Below are 26,148 nucleotides of genomic sequence, written 5' to 3'. Positions count from 1 at the left end.
TGTTTAACACATCAATGTCTTCATAACTGACTTAGAGCATAGAAGATAGCGCTGGATATCAAATAATTTGTCATCAAGCTAGCACAATGTGAACACAGTGGAATTTAGACTTCTTCCGGTGTTTGGTGTTGCCGGGTTTTGTCGTGGGCTGCCTTCTGTGAATGACGCATTTCACTGTTCTTCTTAGTTCTCATATGTATGACCACAATGCATGGCTCAGCTTTAAGCAAATAATGGCCCAGCTTTAACGAATGACAATTTAGTGACTTGAGAAACTAAAACAGGATACCAAAATAATAGAAAGAAATCTTTTTCAGAAAAGAACAGAGTATATCGAGTTTGAGATAAAGAGTGCATTTAAATGACACTGTGTAATACACATTGTCCTTTCATCAATCTTTTATGAATTACCATATTTAAATATTATCATTACCTAAAAAAATCGTGAAACCTTCTTTCAATGATGACTTAAGACTCCCTGATTTTCCTCCACTTTAAATGTACCGACTATCACAAAATATTTGTTTAATAGATTTTATTTCAAGTTTGATGTCCACATTAAATTATCAGTAACTCAGATTTTATCTGTGTATATTTTAGATCACACACTGTGTACAATATAAACATGGTTTATGTATTTCTTCAAAAAGAATACAAAATAAACATTTTTTTATACATTATCAATTTGACAAAACCGGATTTTTTTAATACAATGTTAACAAAGAATGTCGAAGACACTTTCAAGATTTTCTAGAAATGTTCCTCTTTAACAGCTTCTATTTTGTTATACAAACCAACATACTCTCCCTGATTTTGAGTATTATCCATTTCCTTTGGTTTATAAGTTGTCAACATTTTACACACCATTTTTATATCATTATTTGCAATGTCTTTCTCTTGCTTAGCATCACAGTTTAAAGCAACTTTCTCGTCAACATGAGCACTGACACGGCGTTGCACCTTGTTTACTCCCGTGGTTTTCGTATTCAAACGCGCATGATCTGCACTATGATCTGAGTTGGAGTGAGAGTGTGAATGTGAGTGACAACTTCTTGCAGGGGAAACTGGTTCCACTGAAGTAAAACTTGTTTCAGAATAACCGTTCTTATGTGTAAACCTATTTGAAAAATAAGTCCTTTTCTTTGCCGTATGAATGTGCTTCTTGCAACATTTTGGTCTTAAAACAGTTTGTTTAAAAGCTTGTCTGAATTTTAACGACATGATGCTATACAATAAAGGGTTTATTGTACAACTTATAAAGTAACACACACCCGATACGTAATAAATAACTTTGTGGGCTTCTAGAAGTTTTTCAGTCCATTTAGCGGCCGGGATGTAGAGGGTCATGAGCCTCTGTGCGTGAAAAGGAGCCCAGCAAACAAAGAAGGCAACCACAACGGCCACTGAAAAATAAAGAAACCGTGTTTCACGCAATTGCACGATTTTTAGTAACCTGCCTAGAGACTCATTTTTTGTTCATTTGCCATGCATCTAACCAAATAATATTTTAATTCCGCTGCTTAGCCTTTCTTGATTTATTTTGCATACACATTTGCAGACAGATAACAAACTTAAAGGTAATCATAGCAATATACTTTCATTACAAGCAACGAAATAGCTATACTTATTTTAATACAGTGACTGTAAAAAATTTGATTACTCAATTATATACTGGAATGATATCAGATGCAAAGCAAACGCATAACGTCTCAATGATGCTGACACGAACACATGCATCTGTTAATTAAGCAGTCATACACATAAGTGGCAATCGACAAGACCAAATATATATTTTCCCACACAAGAACGGTCAGAAAGAAACATAATTTACATCAACAAAAACATTTTCCCAGACAAGAGTATTTTATACTATTCTATTTTAGATTCTGACAGGATCAGAAAATATTATGACATAGTAGGGTTATTTGGTTCATGGGTGTCTGTTAAAAGTAAGATCTATAAAATGAAATAAGAAAATAGCAATATGTGGTATAATACATAACATGCAAACATGAATATGCTACTTTTAAATTAATTGATTTTTCATATAATTATTAGTACAATAAGGAAGCAATTTTTCTCTTCAAAGTAGAACCAATATGTACAATCCCTTAAAGCGTCGGAGAACATAATGAAAGAAATATAAGCACAGACGTAAGTCATAAGTTCAATTTCATACTCCATCATTTTCAAAATAAGTTTCTGTTTATTATCAGAGTAAACGCCACTGCAAAATCAATAGAATACAAACCAAGCTGTACTATTAAATGGTTCTTCAAATTTTTTATATTATTTCCAACGTAAGCGTTTTGCAGGATTTGATATCTCGAATATCTTTAAACAGTATTTTAAATATAACAAGAATGTAAGTACAACAAGGCTAAGCGTATCATTCTAACTATATTACGTATATTCATAAACGTTATTACTTAAGAAAGATATATTCCAATACAATTACCATAAAAACAATAACAACAATTGTGGCTTCATCTCGAGACTTATCTTTGGGATTGTATTTGTTTGTTGTCAACAATTTGCTGTGACAGCTGTCATTTACATTGACGTGACATATCATTCAATATTCGTGTAGGAGCCAATCATGTAATTAGGACTTGTTAGACGCAAATCAAAATGTCATTATTGTATAGTGTAACTGGAAATTGATATGTCCAGCAATAAGAGAATTTGATCGTTAACCTTTATACAAACTAAATATGTGATACACTATGGAATTGGTTTATAGTTTTGTTTTTAATGACTTACAGAAACTTGAATAAATACGTACCAAGCATTTTAAGAACAGACCTCCTTGCCCTCGCTTGCTGTTGAGCTCGTATTTCAACCCCTGTGAGCCGGTCTCTGTGTGAGGCATCGGAACCGTCTCTGTACAGTCCTGATTTTCGGATGGCTAATGCAATAAGTGTATACATTACACTGACCAGTGTCATGGGAAACACAAAAAATAAAAAAGTTGATATTTCAAAAGTTCGTTCAATATGATTAGTTTCACCAATGCCACAATAAGCGGATTCTGGAATGTTTGAGTTACGAGTATCCACGGCATAAACGACCTTGAACTGGACGGTAAGGGGGACTGAGGAAATTGCTGCCAGAAACCATATGGCGACAATTACACGAATTACCCTTTTAAGACCGGACATTGTCTGTGCCTTCATTGGATAGCAAATAGCAACATATCTGAAAAACAGAGAAAGGCGGTTCAAAAAAATATGAAGATAATAGTTTATACAGCACTTTTAGTATTTTGTTGTACTGTAATCATAACCGTAAACTATGAAGCACGAGTTTAAATTTTAGTTGAATACATTAAATAATTGTTGTTATTTCATCAAATTGGCATATTATGTATAATAATCTATACTTTACAATTATTGACTAGTGAATTATTAATATGATGTATTATAAGCCTAAGATGAACAACACAAAAGTGGATATAACAAAACAGAAGCTTTGGACCATTTTCAGTCAAGCGCGGAAAAAAACGCTTGCAAAAAAGTGACGTCAGACGAGCAATTGCTACGCGAACGCTGGTTAAACAAATGTAATCAATGTTCTTAAAATTGCAGTTTAACTTTTTACTTTTCTGGTGAAGTAGTAAGATATTAAGAATGAAAGAAAATGATTGTATATGCACACTTACGAGAATGGGCTATTGAAATTTATCATTAAAATGCATATCGGGCTTCGTAATTATATTCTTACGCATTTGAACTCGAACCGTGCATTATTCTACAACAATGCACTCGAAATTGGTATCTATTTCGCCAAATATGAGCTTGATTTTATTTTTAGAATAGGAAATAAAATTCAGCAAGTTACCATCACACATCTCCCATTGACTAAGATTTTATAATCCGCTCTGTTCCAGCTATTATAGATCATATAATAAAAGTATTATAATGTCAAGATATACTCTTACATTTCATTACTGGCAATATCAATTTGAAATACATACTCTTTGACAAAGCAAGATCAAGACAAATTTTGAATGTAATGAGAGTAATGAGCTCTTTTTATATACTTTGTGTCAATTAGTTAGAAAATAAATCATATTTACCCAATTAAATATCAAGAAAATATACGATCAAGTTCAAATACCATACGCCACAAAGTTGATACAGAAAACTTTTTAAATAACAGAAGGAACTATGGTTTTATGTCATCTGGAACATTATATTAAGCTGTCAGATATTTCTTGCAGTTTCGTTATTATTTTTGATTAATTAGCTTGTGCAATTAATGTGTTATCTGTAAAACATTAAATGTGGTGAATGGATGATTTTGTCTGAAATGTTGTTATTTAAATATTCCGTGATTATCACATAATGTTATGACTTTTTTTACTTATTTATGATTATATTTATGATACACATAATTGACTGGTTATAATTTCAACACCGGGACTTATTTCTCAAATACTTGTTTAAGTTTTTGTTACTGTATATATACATGTATATATTAATAAAAAAATAACAATTTACCACTATGCACATTATAAGTGTGAAACGAATTTTACTAGAAGTCAAACAATCTAGGTTAATGTACCACCAATGTCAATCTAAGGACTTAAGTACATTTGGATCATAATACAATAATCATCTAAAGACAAAAATAGCAACTTGACGTGACAAGCACGATCGTTCAAATGTAACTAGATATGACATTGGAATCAGAAAGAATCCCAGCGGAAAATACTTTGTCTGTTTTGCTATTTATTCGCATGGATCAAGGATACATTTACATGATATCACTAAATGATGCCGTTATTTGCGATACGTTTGACACTGTAGTCACTTCAAGGTACGCGTGGGACATTGGTAGTAAATAAAAAATCATGTGTTTTGTTTTCTTTTTTAGACTATGTGACGTTGTTATCAGTATCCTGAATATGTTGATGTATCTTCTCTGTGACAGTCTAATATATTTTTGAATAAAGGGAAATAAACAAAGTCTTGTGTTGTTCCTAGAATAATACCTCGAATAATTTTATTTATGACGCTCTATTTTTTTTCTTCATATTTTCATAACTATCTTATAAGGTACTTTGAAAGAAAATGTATGGTTGATGATAATTATAATTGTATTTAACTTAACTTTTGCAAACTGAAAATGTTAACAACAAAAATTAAAACCAATATTTCAATCTTTAAAACGTATTTGTTAGAAAAACAATAATGACGTTGCTTAAAGGCACATAATGTGTTAGAATGATTTAAGTTTCCTTTCTTCAGAAAGTGGAATCATTGGTTTTTAAATGTTTAAATAATGTATATAGTGTACTTTAGATGCTAACCAGCAGAAGATACTACTGAATGTGACATTTTTTGTCTTTAAACTAGCAAAATTAAGAGTAGCATATTGACTTCCATACAAAATACTAAATCACTATAATTGTACTTATTGCAAAATGGAACAGAAGCAAAAGAATGTTAAGATAATTGGCCAATGATAACTTTTTTGGAAGTTTGAGAAGATGCCAAAAATAAACAGCTTTTGAGAAATAAACATAAATTTCAAGCATTTCTTGGGCATAAATGGTCATTAACGTTCCTTACACACTATGTTAGAAGATATGACACATTTGTCATAAATAAAGCATACTATCGGAGCTTACTTGAAACAATTTTCGATTCAAATCGTCTTATAAGTACAATAATGGAGTAAAATAGAGAAAAAAAAAGAATCTATAAAGAACTCACAAATCATTGTTAAACATTGTGCTTCCTGTGTTTAAAATTATTATTATCATAATATTAATAAAAATGTATTTTTAAGGAAAATAATACAAACTAGTACCTACCTTTCTATTGTAAATGCAGTGATTGTTAAAATGCTAGCATTAGTTGACATTTCAGCAAGCATTGTCCGTACAATACAGAATGCCTCGCCAAATATCCAAGGATAAGCTGACCAGATTGAATAAGTTTCTGGTGGCAGTCCAACTATGAGCAACAACAAATCGGCAATGGCAAGGTTAAACAAGTAATAATTTGTTGCCGTGTGCATATATTTATTTTTAACAATAACTAAGCATGTGCACACATTTCCAAATATTCCTGATAAGAATATAAACCCATACACGCACGTGATTGCAATGACCGTAGCAAGAGGACCTCGCCTTGGACCATGCACTTCAAGTAAGTAGTCCCAGACAGTTCGTTGTTTATGTCGCACTCGCGGTAATAGATTAAGCCATGGAATATCCAAGTCATTTGTAGAATTTGAAAAGAACGAAAGTTCGGGTAAATCACTTTTGTTGCCCGTCTTTAACTGCTCTATAAAGTCCAGCAAATTGTAATCGGTGTAGTAAAGACCACCGACATGATGCGCCTCAGTGGTGCTAGTATTCATTTTCGTCTAATAGGATTCTGAAAAAAGCAGAAACATAAAACATAATTTTAATGTATATTTGACAGTCAAAGACAAATTACATGCAATAGCAACATCAAATTATGATAAGATTTTGATAATACATTGTATATTTAACAAACATTATGATATCAATAGTGTCTGATTGATCACTACTTTAACCTCTTATTAAACATCATGATTGAGAAGTCCATCCGAGATTAAGAATTGGACAAGAGCTTCACATCCTCATTTTTAACAGAAAACGAGACAATACTCAATTTTGTATCGCTTTCAATAAATATTTCACTGTCAAACATTTCCTCATTGCATGACATGATCTACTACAAGTTCGTGATAAATTTTATTTATAAATAACTTTTTGTGTCTGTTGAAACAAAATCCCTGATTGATTACTGAGAGGAAAATAATGTGTATTCTAAGATTTAGCTATCTCGTATTTTAAACTCGAAGTGTTTAGCGAGGTATAACAAGAAACTCGTCTTTAAGCTATGAATCCATTCAAACAGTCAAACAAAGTTGAAAAAATCACTAGTTCTTCAAAAAATATAACAGTGCTATAATTATTTTGGTTTAAAACGATTTATTATTTAAGTAACTGTTCCCTTGATGCTAACCCAGCAAAAAGATTTTAGAACTAGTACTAATTAGATGCATTTGTTTAATACCAGCGTTAATGGATAAGTAATTGTAAATCCAAAAGTATCGAGGATTAAATACCGTTTAAGCCGATGCTAAGGGACGTGAGACGTAGAACTTCTAAAATCTCCAATGACCAGCGTCAAATAAGCTGACAAATTTCAAATATTTGTTTTTGCTTTAAGTGCTCTCTTCCAGCAACGAATTTACCTGTATATTAATCTATTCTGTGTCCACGAAGGGTATTTAATAAACAAGCTAAACGAGTACTTTGGTATACTAGCGGGAAGTATTGTTGTAATTATATACTTGTACTGGCTTTTCAATCTTAAACATAGAAACTCAAGTCGAATTAAATATGCGTTAATTATAAGCTCCATGTGTTAACATTACTAAGTTTTTATATGAAAAACTGCAAACTGAAGACATTATCAGCAAGGTATATCTTTACGTGGCAACAGATGCTGTTATTGTTGTTATTAATTTAGATACGGAGTTCTCGAATGATTTGAAATAAATTATGTCGTCGACAACAAATATTTAACAAATACAATCACTTACGTAAACTTCAAATAGTAACAGACATATGTTGTTTAAACCAAAATAGTGTATATCGACATTAATGAAGATTAAAATACTCTCCGTAAACACTGTCTGAAGTTTGGGAATTTAAATATACCAAAGCAAGTAATCCCCAAATTAAAAAAAAACAACACTTGTTGAGGAGACCAGTTTGTTATTCACTGTTTATATATATGAATATTTTATAAACATGTTTTACATGAGTGAAGTCCTTAAGATCTTGTCCAATATACACTTTACATTTTAAATAATGTATCTCTAAAAGCACAGTGACATTTATCTGCATGATACAATACAATGTTTAACACAAGTGACAATCCCATCACAGGCTACACGCAAGTTACAAGTCTTTCCCGTTTTACTAAAATGCCTTTGTACAAGAGAGAAGCGCCATATATATCGGAGACAAAGCAATATAATAAATCATTGACTAACATATTCTATAATGGGCAAAGCAACTGACATATTTTTCTGATAATGTCTTAAACCTAATAAATAAAACTAAACTGTAACTTTAGAATCACTTGTTAAAATATGGCTTATGTCATAAATAACTTAAAAATGACCCCATTTGTAAACTTAAGATATGCAAATGGCTATTGGCTGTGTAATAAAATTGATATAGTCTCACCTGTTTTAAAAGAACATAGAAGCATAAGCAATAAAATATATGAGTAAATCATCAAAATTTAATAACCCCAGAAATTGAATAAAAGTGCTTATTTAACAGGAGTGATGTTTGAAACAAAAAAGGACAATTGGACGTTGCATAATTTTTATGAACATAATTGAAAGCTGTACTTACTTTTTACAGCGTTGATTTTTTTAATTGATGCATTACGAATATGTTTTTTATATTGACTATTGACATTGACTTTTTACAAGGTTTGTTAAAAAGGTGCGTTGTGTTTGATTTGATGAAAACTTAAAGAAGTATTACTACCGCATTGCAATTTAAAATAAAATTCGGGTATGTAAAGCGTTGTTAACCCAAAAAAGGCATAAAATACAATTGGCTAAATTTTAACAACTATTTTTGTTCTTGAAATTATTTACGGAAATCAATTTTAAACATCTTAATATATTGAAACAAAAGGAATTAGATAATTAGATACTAATTGGTGTTACTGGATGGCTTTTACATCAATTATGGCAACACATGTTGATCTTTTTAGTTTTCAGAAAGACTCAGACATTATAGAGTTATTGATACTATTTATACTATTTTATTTTTAATTTCAAGAATAAAAATAATGTAAAGAAATACATAATTATATAACATTCGTTTGGCTCATATTTTCACAGAATTACGTGTTATAATGTCATATAATTAATACAATAAAGCTCAGTACATGCTGTAAAATTGTTTGTTTTTTCACAGTTATTACAAAACATATAAAACAGAAACATTAGTCACTTTTATTCATAGCGCAAGCTATCAACACATAAAGGAGGATAACAATGACAAAGGGCAATTAAATATTTCATCTACAATCTTGTTAACACAGAGGTAAAACAATATTGTATTGGTACATCGAGACACTGTTCTATTTGAAACAATGTAACCATGTCAGTAACAGCGTTATGTAAACCACTTAACATTGTTTGATTTCCGTTATTAACCTTTTGTAAATGTGTACACCATTACAGAGATACATGTACTCTTAAATTGGTTTTTCCTTGTTGCTACATACTGTTTTTACATATCATTTTGACATATGTGTTTTATCTCGTTTCTCAATGGTGGAAATTGCAAGCTACTATCTACGCTCCTTCCTCGGCCTAATCTGTATTCAACATGTGAGCATTGAAACGATCTTACTTTAAATTAAGAAAATTTCACATATATGTTCATACAAAACCAGATTTCACATTTTTTACTTGCATAAAGTAGTATTGGTTGCAGTTTAAACAGCAATATATGCAATAATTTTCAATACATATACTCTTATGACCGCTATTTGACTTTATAGTCTGTCCCATCAATTTTTGTCTGATAAGAATAAGCCAATAAGGTTTAATGGCAAAAATCCATTTTTATTAACTCATAAAAGGTTACCATTGTTGTAATTGGGGTTGTATACCAGTTAAGTGAAATTATATATATGTATATAATTATGCTTATAAAACAATTTTCAATCATCGAAGCATATGTGAAATATGTACTGCAAACATTTGAACATATAATATGTGATCATTAAAATACATATATGCATTCATTTCTTATTGAAAAATTTGACTTAGACTTTATAGAAAATAATTTTTTTATTACCTCCCCTTATTTACGAAAATGTTAAATTTAGTAACATCTTTATAAATAATGCTTTTTTGGAACTTACAGAATTGATAAATCTTAATTTAAGCATCATATTTATGATACAAAACCATAAAAAACATTTGTGTTATAGGATCTTCAAATATTAACATAATTTGTTTTATCATAAAGACGCATAAAATATGTATTAAAAAGCCGCTTTTGATATTGTGTATTGCTGTTTTTCAAAGTGCGAATACAGCTTGCGAAATGACTATGCACATTCGTTTGTATATTCTGTTTTCAGATAATATAAGCAGTTTTGTTATATTGCATTTATAACCTTCCTTATAGAAATTTACATAAATGTACGATTTAAGAAGATGTAATGTGTTATTATTACATTATACAAAATATACGTCAATTGATGTTAACGTTATATGTTAACATAACATTTCCTATGTAATTATAAAATGGCGTCAAGAGAAGTGTTGGGCATAATTTGTTCTCAACATAGCTGTAATTGTGAATTATTACAAACAACTGTTGTGTTGGTTTTGTTTATTAGTTTAACTAAGGGTGCTTACTTTCTGTTGTTGTTTTTTTTGTAAGAAAAAAAAGCGTATTCCATACCTAAATATTTGCACGGTAATATTAAGAGTATTGTTATTTAGTCATATTCGTGTATGATTCTTGCCTGTTTTGTCATATTTGAAACAAAGCAACGAAGAAGTTGTTAGTTTATTTGAAATATGTCTAACTCAAAGTATGCAAATGATATTGTAACAGTAGACGGCAGAGATTCAATCATCGCTACTTCTTATTTATTTTAACACATTATCACTTAATGTTCACCTTCAAAAAGTATGAAAGCATCCTTTTCAGTTTCTCGATAAACATATAAGAGTCCACACAGCTGTTGATCAAAGAAGATAAAGGTATAGAAAAAGAAACTGAAAATGACGAACGCATTTTACAATCCGGATGATATTCAATTCAACATCTCCTTTATGATAATCTTACTGTTTCCAGTTCAAAACGATTTCTAAAGTAGCTTCTTAGTTAAATGTTCCTCTTAAAAACAGTGATACCTATAAGATATATTTCAGACACTTATAAAGCTTGCACTTAATAAACACTTTTAATATATAGACATATATAAGTGTTTTTGATAATCTTTGATACTGATACTGAACTTAAATGTTTAAAAATTTACAAGTAAATGCAAGCAAATGCTGATTAAGGAATCACTGTACTGTAAAAAAGGATCGTACGCGGATTTTTTTTTCGCACTCATTGACAGATAAACTCAAATTAGTTTTATCGTAACATAAGTATATGGAGCCATTTCATTGCGTTAAATCTTATTTCGAGTTTTAATGAATAAGAAATTGTTCTTTTAATTTGAACTTAATATGTAAATTAAATGCTGATTGAACATATGTTTTCGTACTTGATTCACTCGAACACGTCAAATGCATCAGAAATAACAATAAATAATTTTTTTCCTGTTGATAAATTTTAAGATCAACAAACAACACTTTGAATTCCAATCATTTTCTTGAACATCAGGATAGTAACAGAGGTAACATTATATTTTAAAATTATAATTCCATAGATAACTCAATAATCTTGGATGCACTTTGTTTTTGTAAAGGTTAAGATAACATAAACTGGATTAGTCAAGGTGTTATCTTTAGACCGAAATGCACTCACTTTTTCCAGATTTCATTCACTATACTGGCAGACATTTCTAAACAGATTATTTATCTTTCATTCCTCCGAGGATATTAAACTGTCAAAACAAATCAAGCGTTGAAACACGTGTTGATCCCATCAATGAAACTAGTAGGGAAAATTAGAAAATGTTTCAATGAAGCATATTGATGGTCATAGAAAGCTAAATGGAGTATGGCTGTCGGTCAGTGTTAGCAGTCTCCTTGTTATCGCTCTCTGCTGACTATTGTAATATTTAAGCCCACTAAGCCCGAAGGCTTTTATTTGTTTTCTTGTTTTTTCACTGTTGTTTTGGGGCCATATTATAGTTTCCAAAAAGGGTTACTCGTTGGTCAATCATCTGAAACCAAATTTTGCGCTTTTTATTTTTATTTGGACCAGTTTCAGTTACAGTGATTATTATTTTTACGGAAGTCAAATACTACTTTACATTTTGCTATTTTTTTCTCAGTAAGTAAGTATCTAATTTGCTCTAAAACCATTATTTAAACATTTAAAACTCATATTTACCCATTCATCATAAGAAAATATTTATCCGATTCTGAGGGCGTTTAAATGTACTCTTCTTACCTACATGAACAACGTTATATAACATTTAAGTATTTGTATTTATAAGACAATCTTCTTTGATACAAGGAAGTAAGCCTTACATTTATAACATATCAATAACTATTGTGTGATTTCTACATAAGTCTCTAAAAGAGAGAAAATCAAAATTTGAATGTTAATTTTACAGTTTATCTTATTTAAAATGTTTACATAACGTTATTACTGGCAATTTAGTGTTAAAAGTTAATTTAAGCACATTATGGAATTCAATCAAATTTTGACTATTTATGGAAATAAGTTATAGTGATATGTTAATGCAAATGCTGTTTTCATTCAACTACATGACAATTTATCTTTTCAGCTCGTCAATCCTGTCGTATATTAAGTAAAATTACACATTTTATTACAGAATATCTTTATCTTGCTCCTAATGTGTTGCATCTAATGCTTTGATGTATTGTCTTAATAAGTTACCTTCGTTAAATAAAGAGTTTATTATTATTATTATTATTATTATTATTATTATTACTAATAAGGTATTAAATGATCATGATTTACAAACCAATAATGATAGTGTTTCTTGAACGACGGTAATTGTTTCGGATTCATCAAAGTGATCCCGATTTTTAACTAATTTCTGAAGTTTATACTCAGAAAGTAATACTCTCCCGAACCTTAACATTTCAACAAATTGTTTTGACATTTAAGATAAAAGCCGAAGATACATTTAGTTTTCATTACTGTAACACTGTCTTATTCTTTACTAATAACAGTAACACTGTCTTATTCTTTACAACAACGATCGACATACACAAATAATAGAATGCTGAGTTACCTTGCAAATTTCAAAACATTTAAATTCCCCAGTGGTGTAATATTTTAGATATGATTTAAAGTTGTTCTATGGTAAAGTTTTTTTTTTGTCAATCGCTTGTGCTTCATACACGTACCAGAATAACAATAAGTATAACATACTAAAGGTTGTGAAAACAATAAAAAGTATTAAAACAAAGATACAACAAGATCAATCGTCTTACATTGTGTTTACAACAGGGAAATGAAGGTTTTTATTGCGGCCCTGAGACATGGTTCTTCCCATAAACAAAATCTGATGTTACACCAAGTTTTATTGCAAAACTACAATATATACCGAGACACATTTAGTATTGTCACGTTGAGATTAAATCGGTTAAGATACTCTTAAGCGATTTTCTAAAGAGTAATGACTGCAAAAGATTAAATTTGAAAGACGAAAATCCATTTAATGGGCCCAATCTAAAGACCGGCAACTGTTTAATCTCAGTATATACATATTTTTAAACGTTGAAACATTAATAACTAATATTAAGACACACTTTAATATGCGTGATTATTTTTGATTAGCATAACATGTAGACTAAGTACTAAAAATGTTTTAGCATCATTTAGGCATTATTGAAAATAAAAAGCTAATCTACTAAAATGCTACAGCTCAAACCAGGCAGTTTAACTACCAATATTGTATTTTCCAACTGCTTTGGAACAATGATAGAAAAGAACCAGCTACAAAACCACATACAAATATATTGTACAGATTTTTTGTAAACCTGCTTTTGTAAAAACTGTTCTACTTGATCAAAAGCAATACATTTTGCATGTATTTTTCGATGTATGCAATTGCGTTTATTTGTTTTCTTGTCCCCTTATCTCAAATGGCAATTAAATGGTTTAAAAACAGTCCATTGTAACACAAACAAAAAAATTCTGATTAGCAATATCAATTAAATTACAATCAAGAAATAGTATGTTTTGTTAACACATCATGGGGGCGTTTTTTAACGTTAATTTATTTCAGAGATAAATATTTTACCATCATTAGCATCTTGTACCTTCACCTTGTATCAGAATGTATAATTTACGTATAACAATATCTTCATTAGAATCTAGGGAACCACGTGTTTGCAAGTTAAGGACGTGGTGAAGAAAACAGTATATGATCTTTACTAGATTAATGCTTATTCTTAGAGTGTGTGTTCGTTGCTGCTCTTTAAGTATTAATATATTAATAGACGCTAATTCATTGGCTGTTGTGTAAAGCTCAATATAATGACGTCAATACAGCAACATAAAAAAAGGGCGTTCACGCTAACGCTGATCGCTAATATTGGCGCTATAACTCGGGGACATGCATATGTACGTTACACTTGCTGGTAGATTAAAGACATCACTTCATTTTAATTGTAATGTTAAATGTTTCGACAAAATGCATATGAGATCAATGTTTAATAAAGAGGGGAGAAATAAATATATGTAATATAAAGAGTTATCGAACACGAGGCTATTCTGATTTGTACGAGTATAAAGTTAACCAGATTGCCGAGTATTTTGATGTTCTTTCTCTTTTGTATCATAGGCAAAAAAAAAAAAAAAAAAAACGTTCCCTGTTGTCATAAAATGAAACCCCAGGAACAGAAACCAATGAACGAGCATTTGAATATGATTATTCTATCATTATCCCATTTTCTGGCGTGACAATAAGTAAACCCCAGAAAAAAATGAGCTAATCAATGTGCATGCTCTGGAGTACGGGTAAATAATACCTGCACTCCGGTAAATGCACTATGCATGTAAATGTAAACGATTTAATTATGACACGTTTTCAACCGAAAGGTCTCCAAACTATGATACAAGTAATAGAAAGAGCATTGAAACACGATCTGATTTGTACGGGGGCGTAACCCCCGAGTATTCGGAGTGTTGGGTGTTTTGACGTTCTCTCTATTTTGTATCATAGTCATAAAACACGTTCCCTGTTGTCACAATATGACACCCCAGAAAAAAGTAACCAACGAACGAGCATCTGAATATGATATTTTCTGTCGCTTTCCCTTTCTCTGCCGTCACAATATAAACCCCAGAAAAATGAGCAAATCATTTGGTTTGCTTTGGAGTGCGGGAAACTAATACCTGCACTCCAGTTAACGCACTGTGCATTTATTTGTAAACGATTTAACTCTGACACGTTTTCAACAGAAAGGTCCCCAAACTATGATACAAATATGACACTTTACCACCTTACAACAACGAATAATAAACTTGTAGGTCTGAGTCTAATGAATTTACGTGACTAAATGATATCATTAACAATTCGTTACGCCTTTGTTTTACTGCCTCCTTTAACCACTTTTAACGGAGAATGGTAAATAAATAAGTAATAAAACCTTACATCTACCGTGCTGTTAACAAAGAGGTAAAGAAATGTTGTTTTTGTATGCCGGGACACCATTCTGTATATTAGTAATAAAAGAAAGATGTAACAATGTCACACTGAGTGTAATATTTACAATTCAACAATGTTTTTAGTTGAGACTTTGGCCATTTTCTGGTGTTCAGCACGTGTACATTTCCTTGTTTTTTATCTAATAAATGCTAAAACGAAGGGGCTTTCAAAAGATATACGCAATAGAACTCCGTATGAAAGAGTCAGAACAAATTGTTTTGATTATGTATGCATGCAACAAACTTTTACCTATATCACTTCATCGTTTATCATGCATATCATTATTAATTTTCGACATTCAAGACATCTCTTTCTCTAAAATATTTTTAATAATGTTACGACAAAAAAATTGAATTAAACACAAAATCAAAGCATGTACTTATTTAATCTAGAACTTAAAAGGTAACACAAATATAACATGGTGTGTTTTTTTTTCAATATCAAAATATAAATTCAATAAGACACGTTCATTCCTTCTTGCTCAAATGCAAGTTTTGAAATATAAATAAGTTACTTGCATGACATATCTAAGGAGGGAGATCACGCATACGTACTGATCATTATTTGCAAAAGATGTATTTTTTAATGTAACGGTCATAGTATGTTAACAAAATTTAGATAATACTATGTGATTTAAGAAAAAAATATCATTAACTACTGTAACATCTTATTCAACTGAGAGCGAAATGTTGTTTTTACAAACGTTATTAAGTTTTAATTTAAGTATTATTCAAATACATGTGTGTAGATCAGTCTGATGATACAACTTTCAATTCTAAACAAGAGTGCCATGATGGCCCTGAAGTCGCTCACCTGTATATAGGCCCCCGGAGCGGGGCCAGTTTAAACCCCAGGGCTTTTATTTGAACAAACTTGGTAGACACCCATTAGAAGATGTTTCATGCTAAACATCTAAGGTCTAGCTGGTCAAGTTTTTTCTTTATTCATATAGTTAAAAACAATTACACACCTGGGGCAGGGCCAGTTTTGACCCAAGGGCTTTTATTTGAACAATCTTTGTAGACACTTACTAGAAAATGATTCATGCTTAATATCTAAACTCTAGCTATTCGGGTTTTCTCCAAGAAGATTTTTAAGTTTTTGCTACACACATATAAGGAAAATCAATGTCACCGGGGCAGGGCCAATTTTGACCCTAGGGCTTTTATTTGAACAAACTTTGTAGACACTCACTAGAAGATGCTTCGTGCTTAATATCTAAACTCTAGCTATTTGAGTTTTTTCAAAGAAGATGTTTTAAGTTTTTGTTATACACATATAAGGAAAATGAATGACCCCCGGAGCGGGGCCAATTTTGACCACAGGGCTTTTATTACAACAAACTTGGTAGACACTCACTAGAAGATGTTTCAAGCTTAGTATCTAAATTCTAGCTATTTGTTTTTTTTCAAAGAAGATTTTTTAAGTTTTTGCTATACACATATAAGAAAAATCAATGACCCCCGGGGCAGGGCCAATTTTGACCCCAGGGCTCTTATTTGAACACACTTGGTAGACATCCATTAGAACATGTTTCATGCTAAATATCTTAGCTCTTTGGGTTCTTTAAAAGAAGATTTTTTAAGTTTTTACTATATGCATATAGGGAAAATCAATGACCCCCTTGGGCGGGGCAATTTTGACCCTTGGGCTTTTATTTGAACAAACTTGGTAGACACCCATTAGAGGATGTTTCATGCCAAATATCTTGGCACTAGGTCTTTGGGTTCTTTAATAGAAGATTTTTTAAGTTTTAACTATATGCATATAGGGAAAATCAATGACCCCCTGGGGCGGGGCCAATTTTGACCCTTGGGCTTTTATTTGAACAAACTTGGTAGACACTCACTAGAAGATGTTCCATGCCGAATATCTAAGCTCTAGCTCTTTGGATTTTTTAGAAGAAGATATTTAAAGTTTTTTCTTTTGGTTGCCATGGCAACCAGAGTTCTGCATGGAATTAAATTCTTTGAACAATTTTCAAAGGTGACTACCAAAGGAACATTCAAGTGAAGTTTGGATGAAATTGGCTTAGTGGTTTATGAGGAGATGTCATTTAAAGTAAAAGTTTACGGACGACGGACGGACGGACGCCGGACGGACGCCGGACGAAAAGCGATCACAAAAGCTCACCCTGCCACTTTGTGACAGGTGAGCTTACAAGATTCTAACCATTTTACTGAACAAAATCAGATGTTTTTTTCAGGTGCCCCGTTTGTTTCTAGCATTAATTGCGCCTATGCTGTGCACTTAAAAATGCACTAACAGAGGTTACAGGGGTACTTTTTATAAGAAATATTTCTTTAGATAAGGCGGAAATGAGGTGCATGTTTTATTATAAAAACATCTTATATATCCAGAAACGATATTCGTTATCTTTTACACTTTACATTTACATCTTTTCCTCACATTTCGTTTATTCAAACAGCACACCTTGGTATCGCAGATATAATTGCTAAAAAAGTTTAGCTTTCTTTACAACTATGAAATGAAACTGTCAGAATTTAACAGGCACGTAACTGTGTATTTCAATCCAAAAACTTGGATAAACAACAAGCATCAATAGAAAACAATGCTAGATTTTTATCAGCAATAAATATGAAAGACAGTATAATGCAGCCATTTTTCAAGAGTGTTTATCTTAGAGAAGTTGATATCTTTTTTGCATTAATTACGGTTTCATTAAATTCTTGAAGAATTAAGTTAATTAATATTTCATAAAAACTATTGATCCTCGTATTAACTGAATTACCTAAATAGAAAATCGAAGCTATGTAATAATTTCTTAATTTGAAAGTAATAAAATGACTTAGCATTAATACCACATCTGTAAAATGTGCCTGATATTCCGTTCTGCGTTTTCCCCCATATTTATAACAATATAATGATGATAAAATTATAGAGTAAAAACAATGATAAAATACTCTAACGCATTAACAAAAATGCCTGATATTTTTATAATTAAATACAAAAAAGTCTATGTCTATAACTTTAAATATAACGTCGATTTTTTTAATAATTATCATCAACATTTGGCTATGATTTCAAAATTAAGGAATTATCTTAAAGAACAACGAGAATATCTACTAGTAGTAGTAACTTAAGATATTTTTACGTTTTTCAGGTCACTAATTGGAACAAGAAAATTTTTAACTAATCGAAGTCTTTAATTCGCAAACTGTGCACCCACACATTTCATGCATTTATTTTGACTCATTTAGAGTAGTTTAAATAAGTGATTGCTTAGCTCAATTTATTTTAAAAATAGTATGACCGTTTAGAATTTTACCTGTCAAAGTGCTGCATTGTCCTACCAATAAGAAACAAACAAAAGAAAAGACCATTTGGGAATATCATACTGAAACAATAGCAGGGACGTTTTAACATGGTATTGTTCAATAAAGTGAAATCAATCAGGTAAAGTGGTTCGTTAAACATTGAAAAACATTAATGAGCTTATAAGATCAAGACCTATGACCGTTAGGTCAATAAACTGAAACACGTGTAATTGATTTCATATTAGTGACGTCGATTTGGACAAACGTTTTCTTCAAGATAGACGCAAAGTTCATAAATTATCTTAAATATATGCATCTACAAGTTTGTATGTTTTATAAGCACGCAAGTTATGAGATTTCAAATACCCATTATCATTCATCACCAGTTGCATTCAATTTTAACAAAAGAATTTCACGTAAAAACATCTAAGCAGCAATATTCTATATGTTGTCCCAATGAGATATAGTAAGTTGAAGAATAATAGTTAAACGCAGGCGTATTTTGTAAAGGTTCATTTACATAACATAGAAGACCGGCAATGGTTGGAGTATGTAATTTAAACGTATATTGATAAAAAGATATGTTATTGCTTATTTCTTAAGTTTCTACTCAGAAAGTAATGCTCTCCCAAACGTTAACGTTTCAACAAATTGTTTTGACATTTAAGGTAAAATTCGAAGACATATTCAGTTTTGGTTACAGTAACACTGTCTTATTATTAAGGGCAACGATCGACATAAACACAAATAAAGACAACTGAGTTACCTCGCAAATTTGAAAACATTTAAATTACCCTTTGGTGTAATATTCAAAGCATGATTTTACGTTTTTCTATGGCAAAGGTTGTTAATCGTGTTTGCTTCATAGATGTACCAGAATAACAATAAGTAAAACATACTAAAGGTTGTGAAAACAATAAAGTATTAAAACAAGGAAACAACAATATCAATCGTCTTACATTGTGTTTACAACCAGCAAATGAAGGTTTTTATTGCTGCCCTTAGACAGGCTTCTTCTCATAAACAAAATCTGATGTCACACAAAACTTTATTACATAACTTCAATATAGACCGAAATACATTTAGTATTGGCATCGGTTAAGATACTCTAAAGCGATTTTCTAAAGAATACTGAATACATATGAGTGAGATTGAAAGAAGAAATGACATTTATTGGACTCAGCCTTAAGACCGTCTTCTTATTTATACATCTTGAAACGTTGAAACATTTAAAACTTACATTGAAACAAACGTTTTAATATATACGTGAGTATTTAATAATAAAATGTAGACTAAGTATCAAAAAATGTTAAGCATCATTTAGAATAAATGAAAATAAAAGCTTATCTACGAAATGCTTCAGCTTTAACTAGGGAATAACTACATTTTTGTATTATTCTATCTTTGAAACCATGATAGAAAATAAACAGCTACAAAATCACACAGCAAATGTTGTACATATTTTGTAAACCTGCTTTTATTTGAACACCTGGTTTACTTGATTCAAAACAATACATGTTTATATGTATGTTTCCCTGTATGCCATTCAGTTAATTGTTTTCTTTTCCTTTACCTCAAATGCAATAAATTGTTCAAACAGTCCATTTGTCAACTTGAAAAAAAATAATCTATCAGCAATATCAATTAAATAACAATTAAGAAATAGCATGTTTTGTAAACACATAAGCTTTACGTAAATACAACAGAAGATTATATTTTACATGTTAGCATCTTGTACTTTCACCTTGAATCAGAAATGTATAATTTCAATAACAATATCTTCATAAGAATATAGGTAACCACGTGTTTTGGAATGTGAAGAAGAAAACATTAATGATGTTGCTAGATTTAATGTTTATCTTAGGAGTGTGTGTTCGTTGCAATCTTTAAGTATAAGCTAGTAAGGTGGACATATCCACGTCTTTAATTGTTATGTTAAATGTTTCGACAAAGTGCATATGAGATCAATGTTTAATAAAAAGAGAAGAAATAAATATATGTAATAGAAAGAGTATCGAAACACGAGGCTATGTGATTTGTAAGAGGGGGCTTAGTCCAGAAAGTATAAATAAGATTGCTGAGTGTTTTGATATTCTTTCTCTTTTGTATCATAGGCAAAAATAAATACACGTTCCCTGTTGTCACAAAATGAAACCCCAGAAACAGTAACCAATGAACGAGCATCTAAATATGACTTGTCCATCGTTATTTCTTCTCTGGTGTCACAATCAGTCAACCCCAGAAAAAATGATCAAATCAATCGGCATTCTCTGGAGTGCGGGTACATTGTACTCCAGTCAGTTAATGCACTGTGCATGTATATGTATGCGAGTCAACTCTGGCACATTTTTAGCATAAAGGTTCCCAAACTAAGATACAACAAATGATACAATACCATTGTGTAACAATTAAAAATGAAATAAAGGTATGTGTCTAACGGATTTCATTGACTAAATGATATCATTAACAACTCGTTACGCCTTTGTTTTACTGCCACCTGTTAGCACTTTTATAGGAAAACGGTAAATAGATGAGTAATAAAACCTTACATCTACAGTGTTGTAAACAGAGAGGTAATAAAATGTTGTTTTTGTATGCCGAGACACCATTCTGTATATTAGTAATAAGAGTAAGATATTACAATGTCACATTAAGTGTAATATGTACAATTCAGCAATGTTTTTAATTAGTTGAAACTTTCGCCATTTTCTGGTGTTCAGCACGTGTACACTTCCTTGTTCTTTCTCGAATAATTGCTAAAACGAAGGAGCTATAATCTTTTTTTATGATCTAATTACTCTGAAGGTGGCGTATTGTTCTTTGTAAAATGCCTTTTTTATTTTAGACTAAGCATAGTTAAAATTTTATAAGCTGTTTTCTTAAAACATATTTTATTGTGTTTTAAGTTGTTGTTTTTTAATAATGTAAAATTCAAATCTTATCTTTATTTTAATTATTATAAGTAGTACGTTCTAGAAGGTAATATTTTGCAATATTTTAATATTTTAAGCTTGTACAAATATACAGTTTTAAGAAATTGATTAAGTATGCATGCAAAAAGTTCTTAACTACATCACCTGATCGTTTATGTTCAGTCATTATTAATTTTCGTTATTCTGGACATCTCTTTCACTAAAATATTTTAGTAATGTTACGACTTTGATAAAAATTTTGAATCATGATTAGTGCTTTTAATATGAGCCTATTTCTTAACACAAAAAACTTGATGTAACGGCCAAAATATGTTAATAAATTTAGATAATACTATGTGATTAAAGAAAATTCAAATGAGAGCGAAAAGTTGTTTTTACAAACGTTATTAAGTTTCAACTATTTAAGTTTTATTTAAATACATGTTTGTAGATCAGTCTGATGATACAACTTTCAATTCTATAAATTTAAAGATAATAACCAGTTTATTGCACAAAATCAGATGTTTTATAAGCGTCCCGTTTGTTTCTAGCTAATTTAAATTCCGCTTATGCTGTGCATTTTAAAATACACTAACAGAGGTTATAGAGGTACTTTTTATAAGAAATATTTCTTTAGATAAGGCGGAAATGAGGTGCATGTTTTATTATAAAAAGCATCTTATATATCCAGAAACGATATTCGTTATCTTTTACACTTTACATTTACATCCTTTCCTCACATTTCGTTTATTCAAACAGCACACCTTGGTATCACAGATATAATTGCAAAAAAAAAGTTTAGCTTTCCTTTACAACTATGAAATTAAACTGTCAGAATTTAACAGGCACTTAGGCAGAAAACAAGCATCAATAGAAAACAATGCTAGATTTTTATCAGCAATAAATATGAAAGACGAAATAATGCAGTCATTTTTTAAGAATGTTTATCTTAGAGCAGTTGATATCATTTTTGCATTAATTACGGTTTCATTAAATTCTTGAAGAATTAAGTTAATTAATGTTCATAAAGATTATTGATCCCCGTATTAAATGAAATGTCTAAACAATAAATCAAAGTTAAAAAACAACTCCCAGGTTTAAAATTCTTAATTTGAAAGTGATAAAATTAGCATTAACACCACATCTGTAAAATGTGCCTAGTACTACTTTTTTTCCATTTTTATAACAATGAAATGATGATAAGAATAAAAAAGGAAAAAAGACACTAATTACTCACATATGTTAACAAAAATGTCTGACATTTTTATAATTAAATACAAAAAAGTCTATAACTTTAAATGTAAGCGCCGATTTTTTTATAAATATCATAAGCATTTGGCTATGATTTCAAAATTAAGGAATCATATCAAGGAACAACGAGATTATCTTATAACTAAAGATATTCTTACGTTTTTCATGTCACTAATTGGATGCAGTTGATTTAACAAGACAAATGTTAACAAATCGAAGTCTTCCATTCGCAAACAGTGCACCCACACATTTCATGCATTCACTCTGTCGCATTTAGTGTAGTTAAATTAACACTAAGTGTTTGCTTAGCTCAATGTATTTTTAAAACAGTATGACCGTTAAGAATATTACCTGTCAAAGTGCTACATTGTCCTACCAGTTAGAATCAAACAAAAAAAGACAATTTTGGAGTATCCTTCTAACCATAAACAGGAACGTTTTAACATGGTATTGTTCAATAAAGTGAAATCAATCAGGCAAAGTGGTTAGTTGAACATTGAAAATCATTAACGAGCTCATAAGACCAAGACCTTTGACCACCAGGTCAATGAACTGTAACACGTGTAAATGTTTTCAAATTAGTTACCTCGATTTGGACCACCTTTGTCATTCAAGGGAGACACACAGTTCATAAACTATCTTAAGAAAATGCAAGTTTCATAAGCACACAAGTTATAACATTTCAGACATCAATATTTAATCATTGTTTGATGCATGCAATTTTACAAAGGAATTTTACTAAAAACAATAAGCAGAAATATTCCTTAGTGTCCTCCCAATGAGGATTTGAAAGTTGAATAATAACAGTTAAACGCAGGCGTATCGTGAAAAGAATCATTTTCAAACCACACAAGACCTGCAAAGGCGGAAGTATGTAATATAAGTGTATATTGATAAAAGATATGTTATTGCTTGTAAGCTGTTTTCGCAGACATTTTCACACAATTTTAATACATTCTAGACAATGAATATACTTCAATTTCTGAAAGTTTGTATAATAACATGACATCTACATAAAGTATCACGCAAGTTGATTATGATGAATTTCATGGAATTTAAGAAATTATTTGTAGCATGTAATATTTGTTATATAAATTTTAGATTATAATGATAAATAGTGAAAAAGTAGCTGTCAATATACCAAAGTTTATCCTGAACAACCAGCTTCAATGTACATAATAAAAAGATAAAGAGAAAAATTTATGTTACCCTTACAAGACGTCCAATAAAGCATATTTTGAAGATATAATAAAACAAATTTTACTATTGTACGATACTGAAAAAATGACAGACTAAATTGCAATTATAACTTTAAGGTCATGGTAAAATCACAAGCTTGTTATAAATAAAGCGATCTTTCCTATGAATTCAAATACTTACCTTTCTAGATTTCTAATAATAAAAAAACAATTCAACAGCCGGAGACCTAAAGTTGTAATAATTTGAGAACTAATGTGCTAATACTTGCATGAAACATAAAATGTGAATCAAAACACTGCATATAATCATATTTTATAAATTTACAACTTCATTTCCATAACGAGGAAAGCACGCAAATTCATACCGTCACAAATAAACAAGAAAGAGTTAACTCGCCAAACTGTCGTTCTTATCTACCATACTTTATGTGCTCGTATAGAAATGTCAGACCAATTGCTTCCAGTTAAAGATATTTGTGAAAAAAATAATAATTAAGCAAATTTTCACATTCACATCAGTCTCTGACGAATATTATTATATCATTATCCCACATAATTTTAATACAGTCAAACGTTTGCAATGTATATAATCAATCCTTTTTCTTGAATATGAAAATGTTTAATCTGTATTGTATATGTATATATGTAAATGTATCTATCCAGGAAAGAAATATGTTTAAACTTATGCGTATAAATCGTTTATTTCCATAATAAAGCATAAGACAATATTAACAGTTTCATTTGCTTAAATAAATAATGCATATTGTATATACCCGAACAGAAGCGGAGTACAGATTACTGCCATTTGCAAACAAAATAATTTCAACTTTGATATTCTTAAAGAAAGTCCCGAATTTTTTATTACCGTAACATCATTTGTAGAGAAGATATAAAACAAAATATACCTTTTAAAAGTTGTCCTAAAGACATTCAAATCTCCAATGTGCATTAAAAATCTTACTTTACATGGCTATTATGCGAAAGCGCATATCCATCAATATTTTACCGTTTTCATTGAATTTCTAAACTGATTTGTCAGATTCACTGCACGTTATTTTGAGTTATAAACAAAACAAAAACTATAGCAATATGATTAATACTTAAATACTTGATAATATAATATAATTGATTAAAGTTGTTTTTGTTTTTAATAACATATAATTATATCATTGTAACATTTTGATACTACAATAAATATGTATGCATGTTGCAAAGCATTAAATGTAATAAATAGTTTTACGTGAATTCACAACTATTACGCAAAATCATTCATGAAAACAATTTCATTAGAAAAAAAGACAAATGTATTCACTTTTGTTATCCATTAGTTTCAAAGATAAAATTTTACATACATCTTTGCTCTAAATACAACTAAACTTTTAAATAAAAAAAAAAGTTTTATTAAAAACGTACTGTTTCATATCTGTGCGGTATTAACAATACAATGATGCGGTAATTAATTGTTTATATAAAATAAATCATAAAACACACAAATTTACATGTCATTGAATAAAACTGGCATATAAAGTAAATCATTTCTCCTTTAGTCATTCCCAAAATGTGAAAAAGGGGACAAAAAATGATGTACTTACTTTCGATATCCATCCAGGTGAACATAAAGCTTAAATTATCACATTATACTATACTCCACTTATAATTAAATCACAAAATTCTTACACATTACTATCTTATTTTCAAAGCACAAATAAGCGGTATTGAAATTCAATAAAGCGATCAGTAATTATCCTGCAACAACTCCCAAAATCTTAACTCAAACGATGTAGTCGATACGTCAAGAAAAAATCTCTTAAAACATGTGAAAATGTATAGGTTCTCTTGTTAACGTAGAGTGAACAGAGGTTTTATTGGAATTTCGAGACACCGTTCTCCTTTTATACCAATAACAATGGCATGTTACATACAGTCTGGTCGTAAATAACAGTACGTACCTTATCATTCACTGAGAAATAACATTAGTTAATATTATAACTAGTATCTCTTTATTTAAAGGGCTTTCGGCATGGAAGGGAAGAAAATATTATTCTTAATTTGATGAAGACCTAGACCATTAACTTTATATGTGCTAAATTCCAGATCA

At 30.3% G+C, this 26,148-nt stretch overlaps 1 protein-coding gene across 1 annotated transcript; it reads right to left on the bottom strand.

The window, feature by feature from the left end:
• Window positions 1-200: 200 nt before the first annotated feature.
• LOC132740617 (pyrokinin-1 receptor-like) lies at window positions 201-25,899 on the bottom strand. The gene is made up of 4 exons (XM_060728560.1): window positions 25,643-25,899; window positions 5,822-6,389; window positions 2,786-3,198; window positions 201-1,403 (listed from the first exon to the last, which is right to left on the bottom strand). The coding sequence occupies exons 2-4, from the start codon at window positions 6,370-6,372 to the stop codon at window positions 751-753; spliced, it is 1,617 nt and encodes a 538-aa protein (XP_060584543.1). The 5' UTR covers window positions 6,373-6,389; window positions 25,643-25,899; the 3' UTR covers window positions 201-750.
• Between the last annotated feature and the right edge of the window lie 249 nt (window positions 25,900-26,148).

Source organism: Ruditapes philippinarum, unplaced genomic scaffold (assembly GCF_026571515.1).
Source record: "Ruditapes philippinarum isolate M1 unplaced genomic scaffold, ASM2657151v2 ctg4182_1_1_1_1, whole genome shotgun sequence".
Lineage (NCBI taxonomy): Eukaryota > Metazoa > Mollusca > Bivalvia > Venerida > Veneridae > Ruditapes > Ruditapes philippinarum.
Note: the sequence above shows the minus strand (reverse complement) of the source record. Positions and strands in the feature narration are given on the sequence as shown.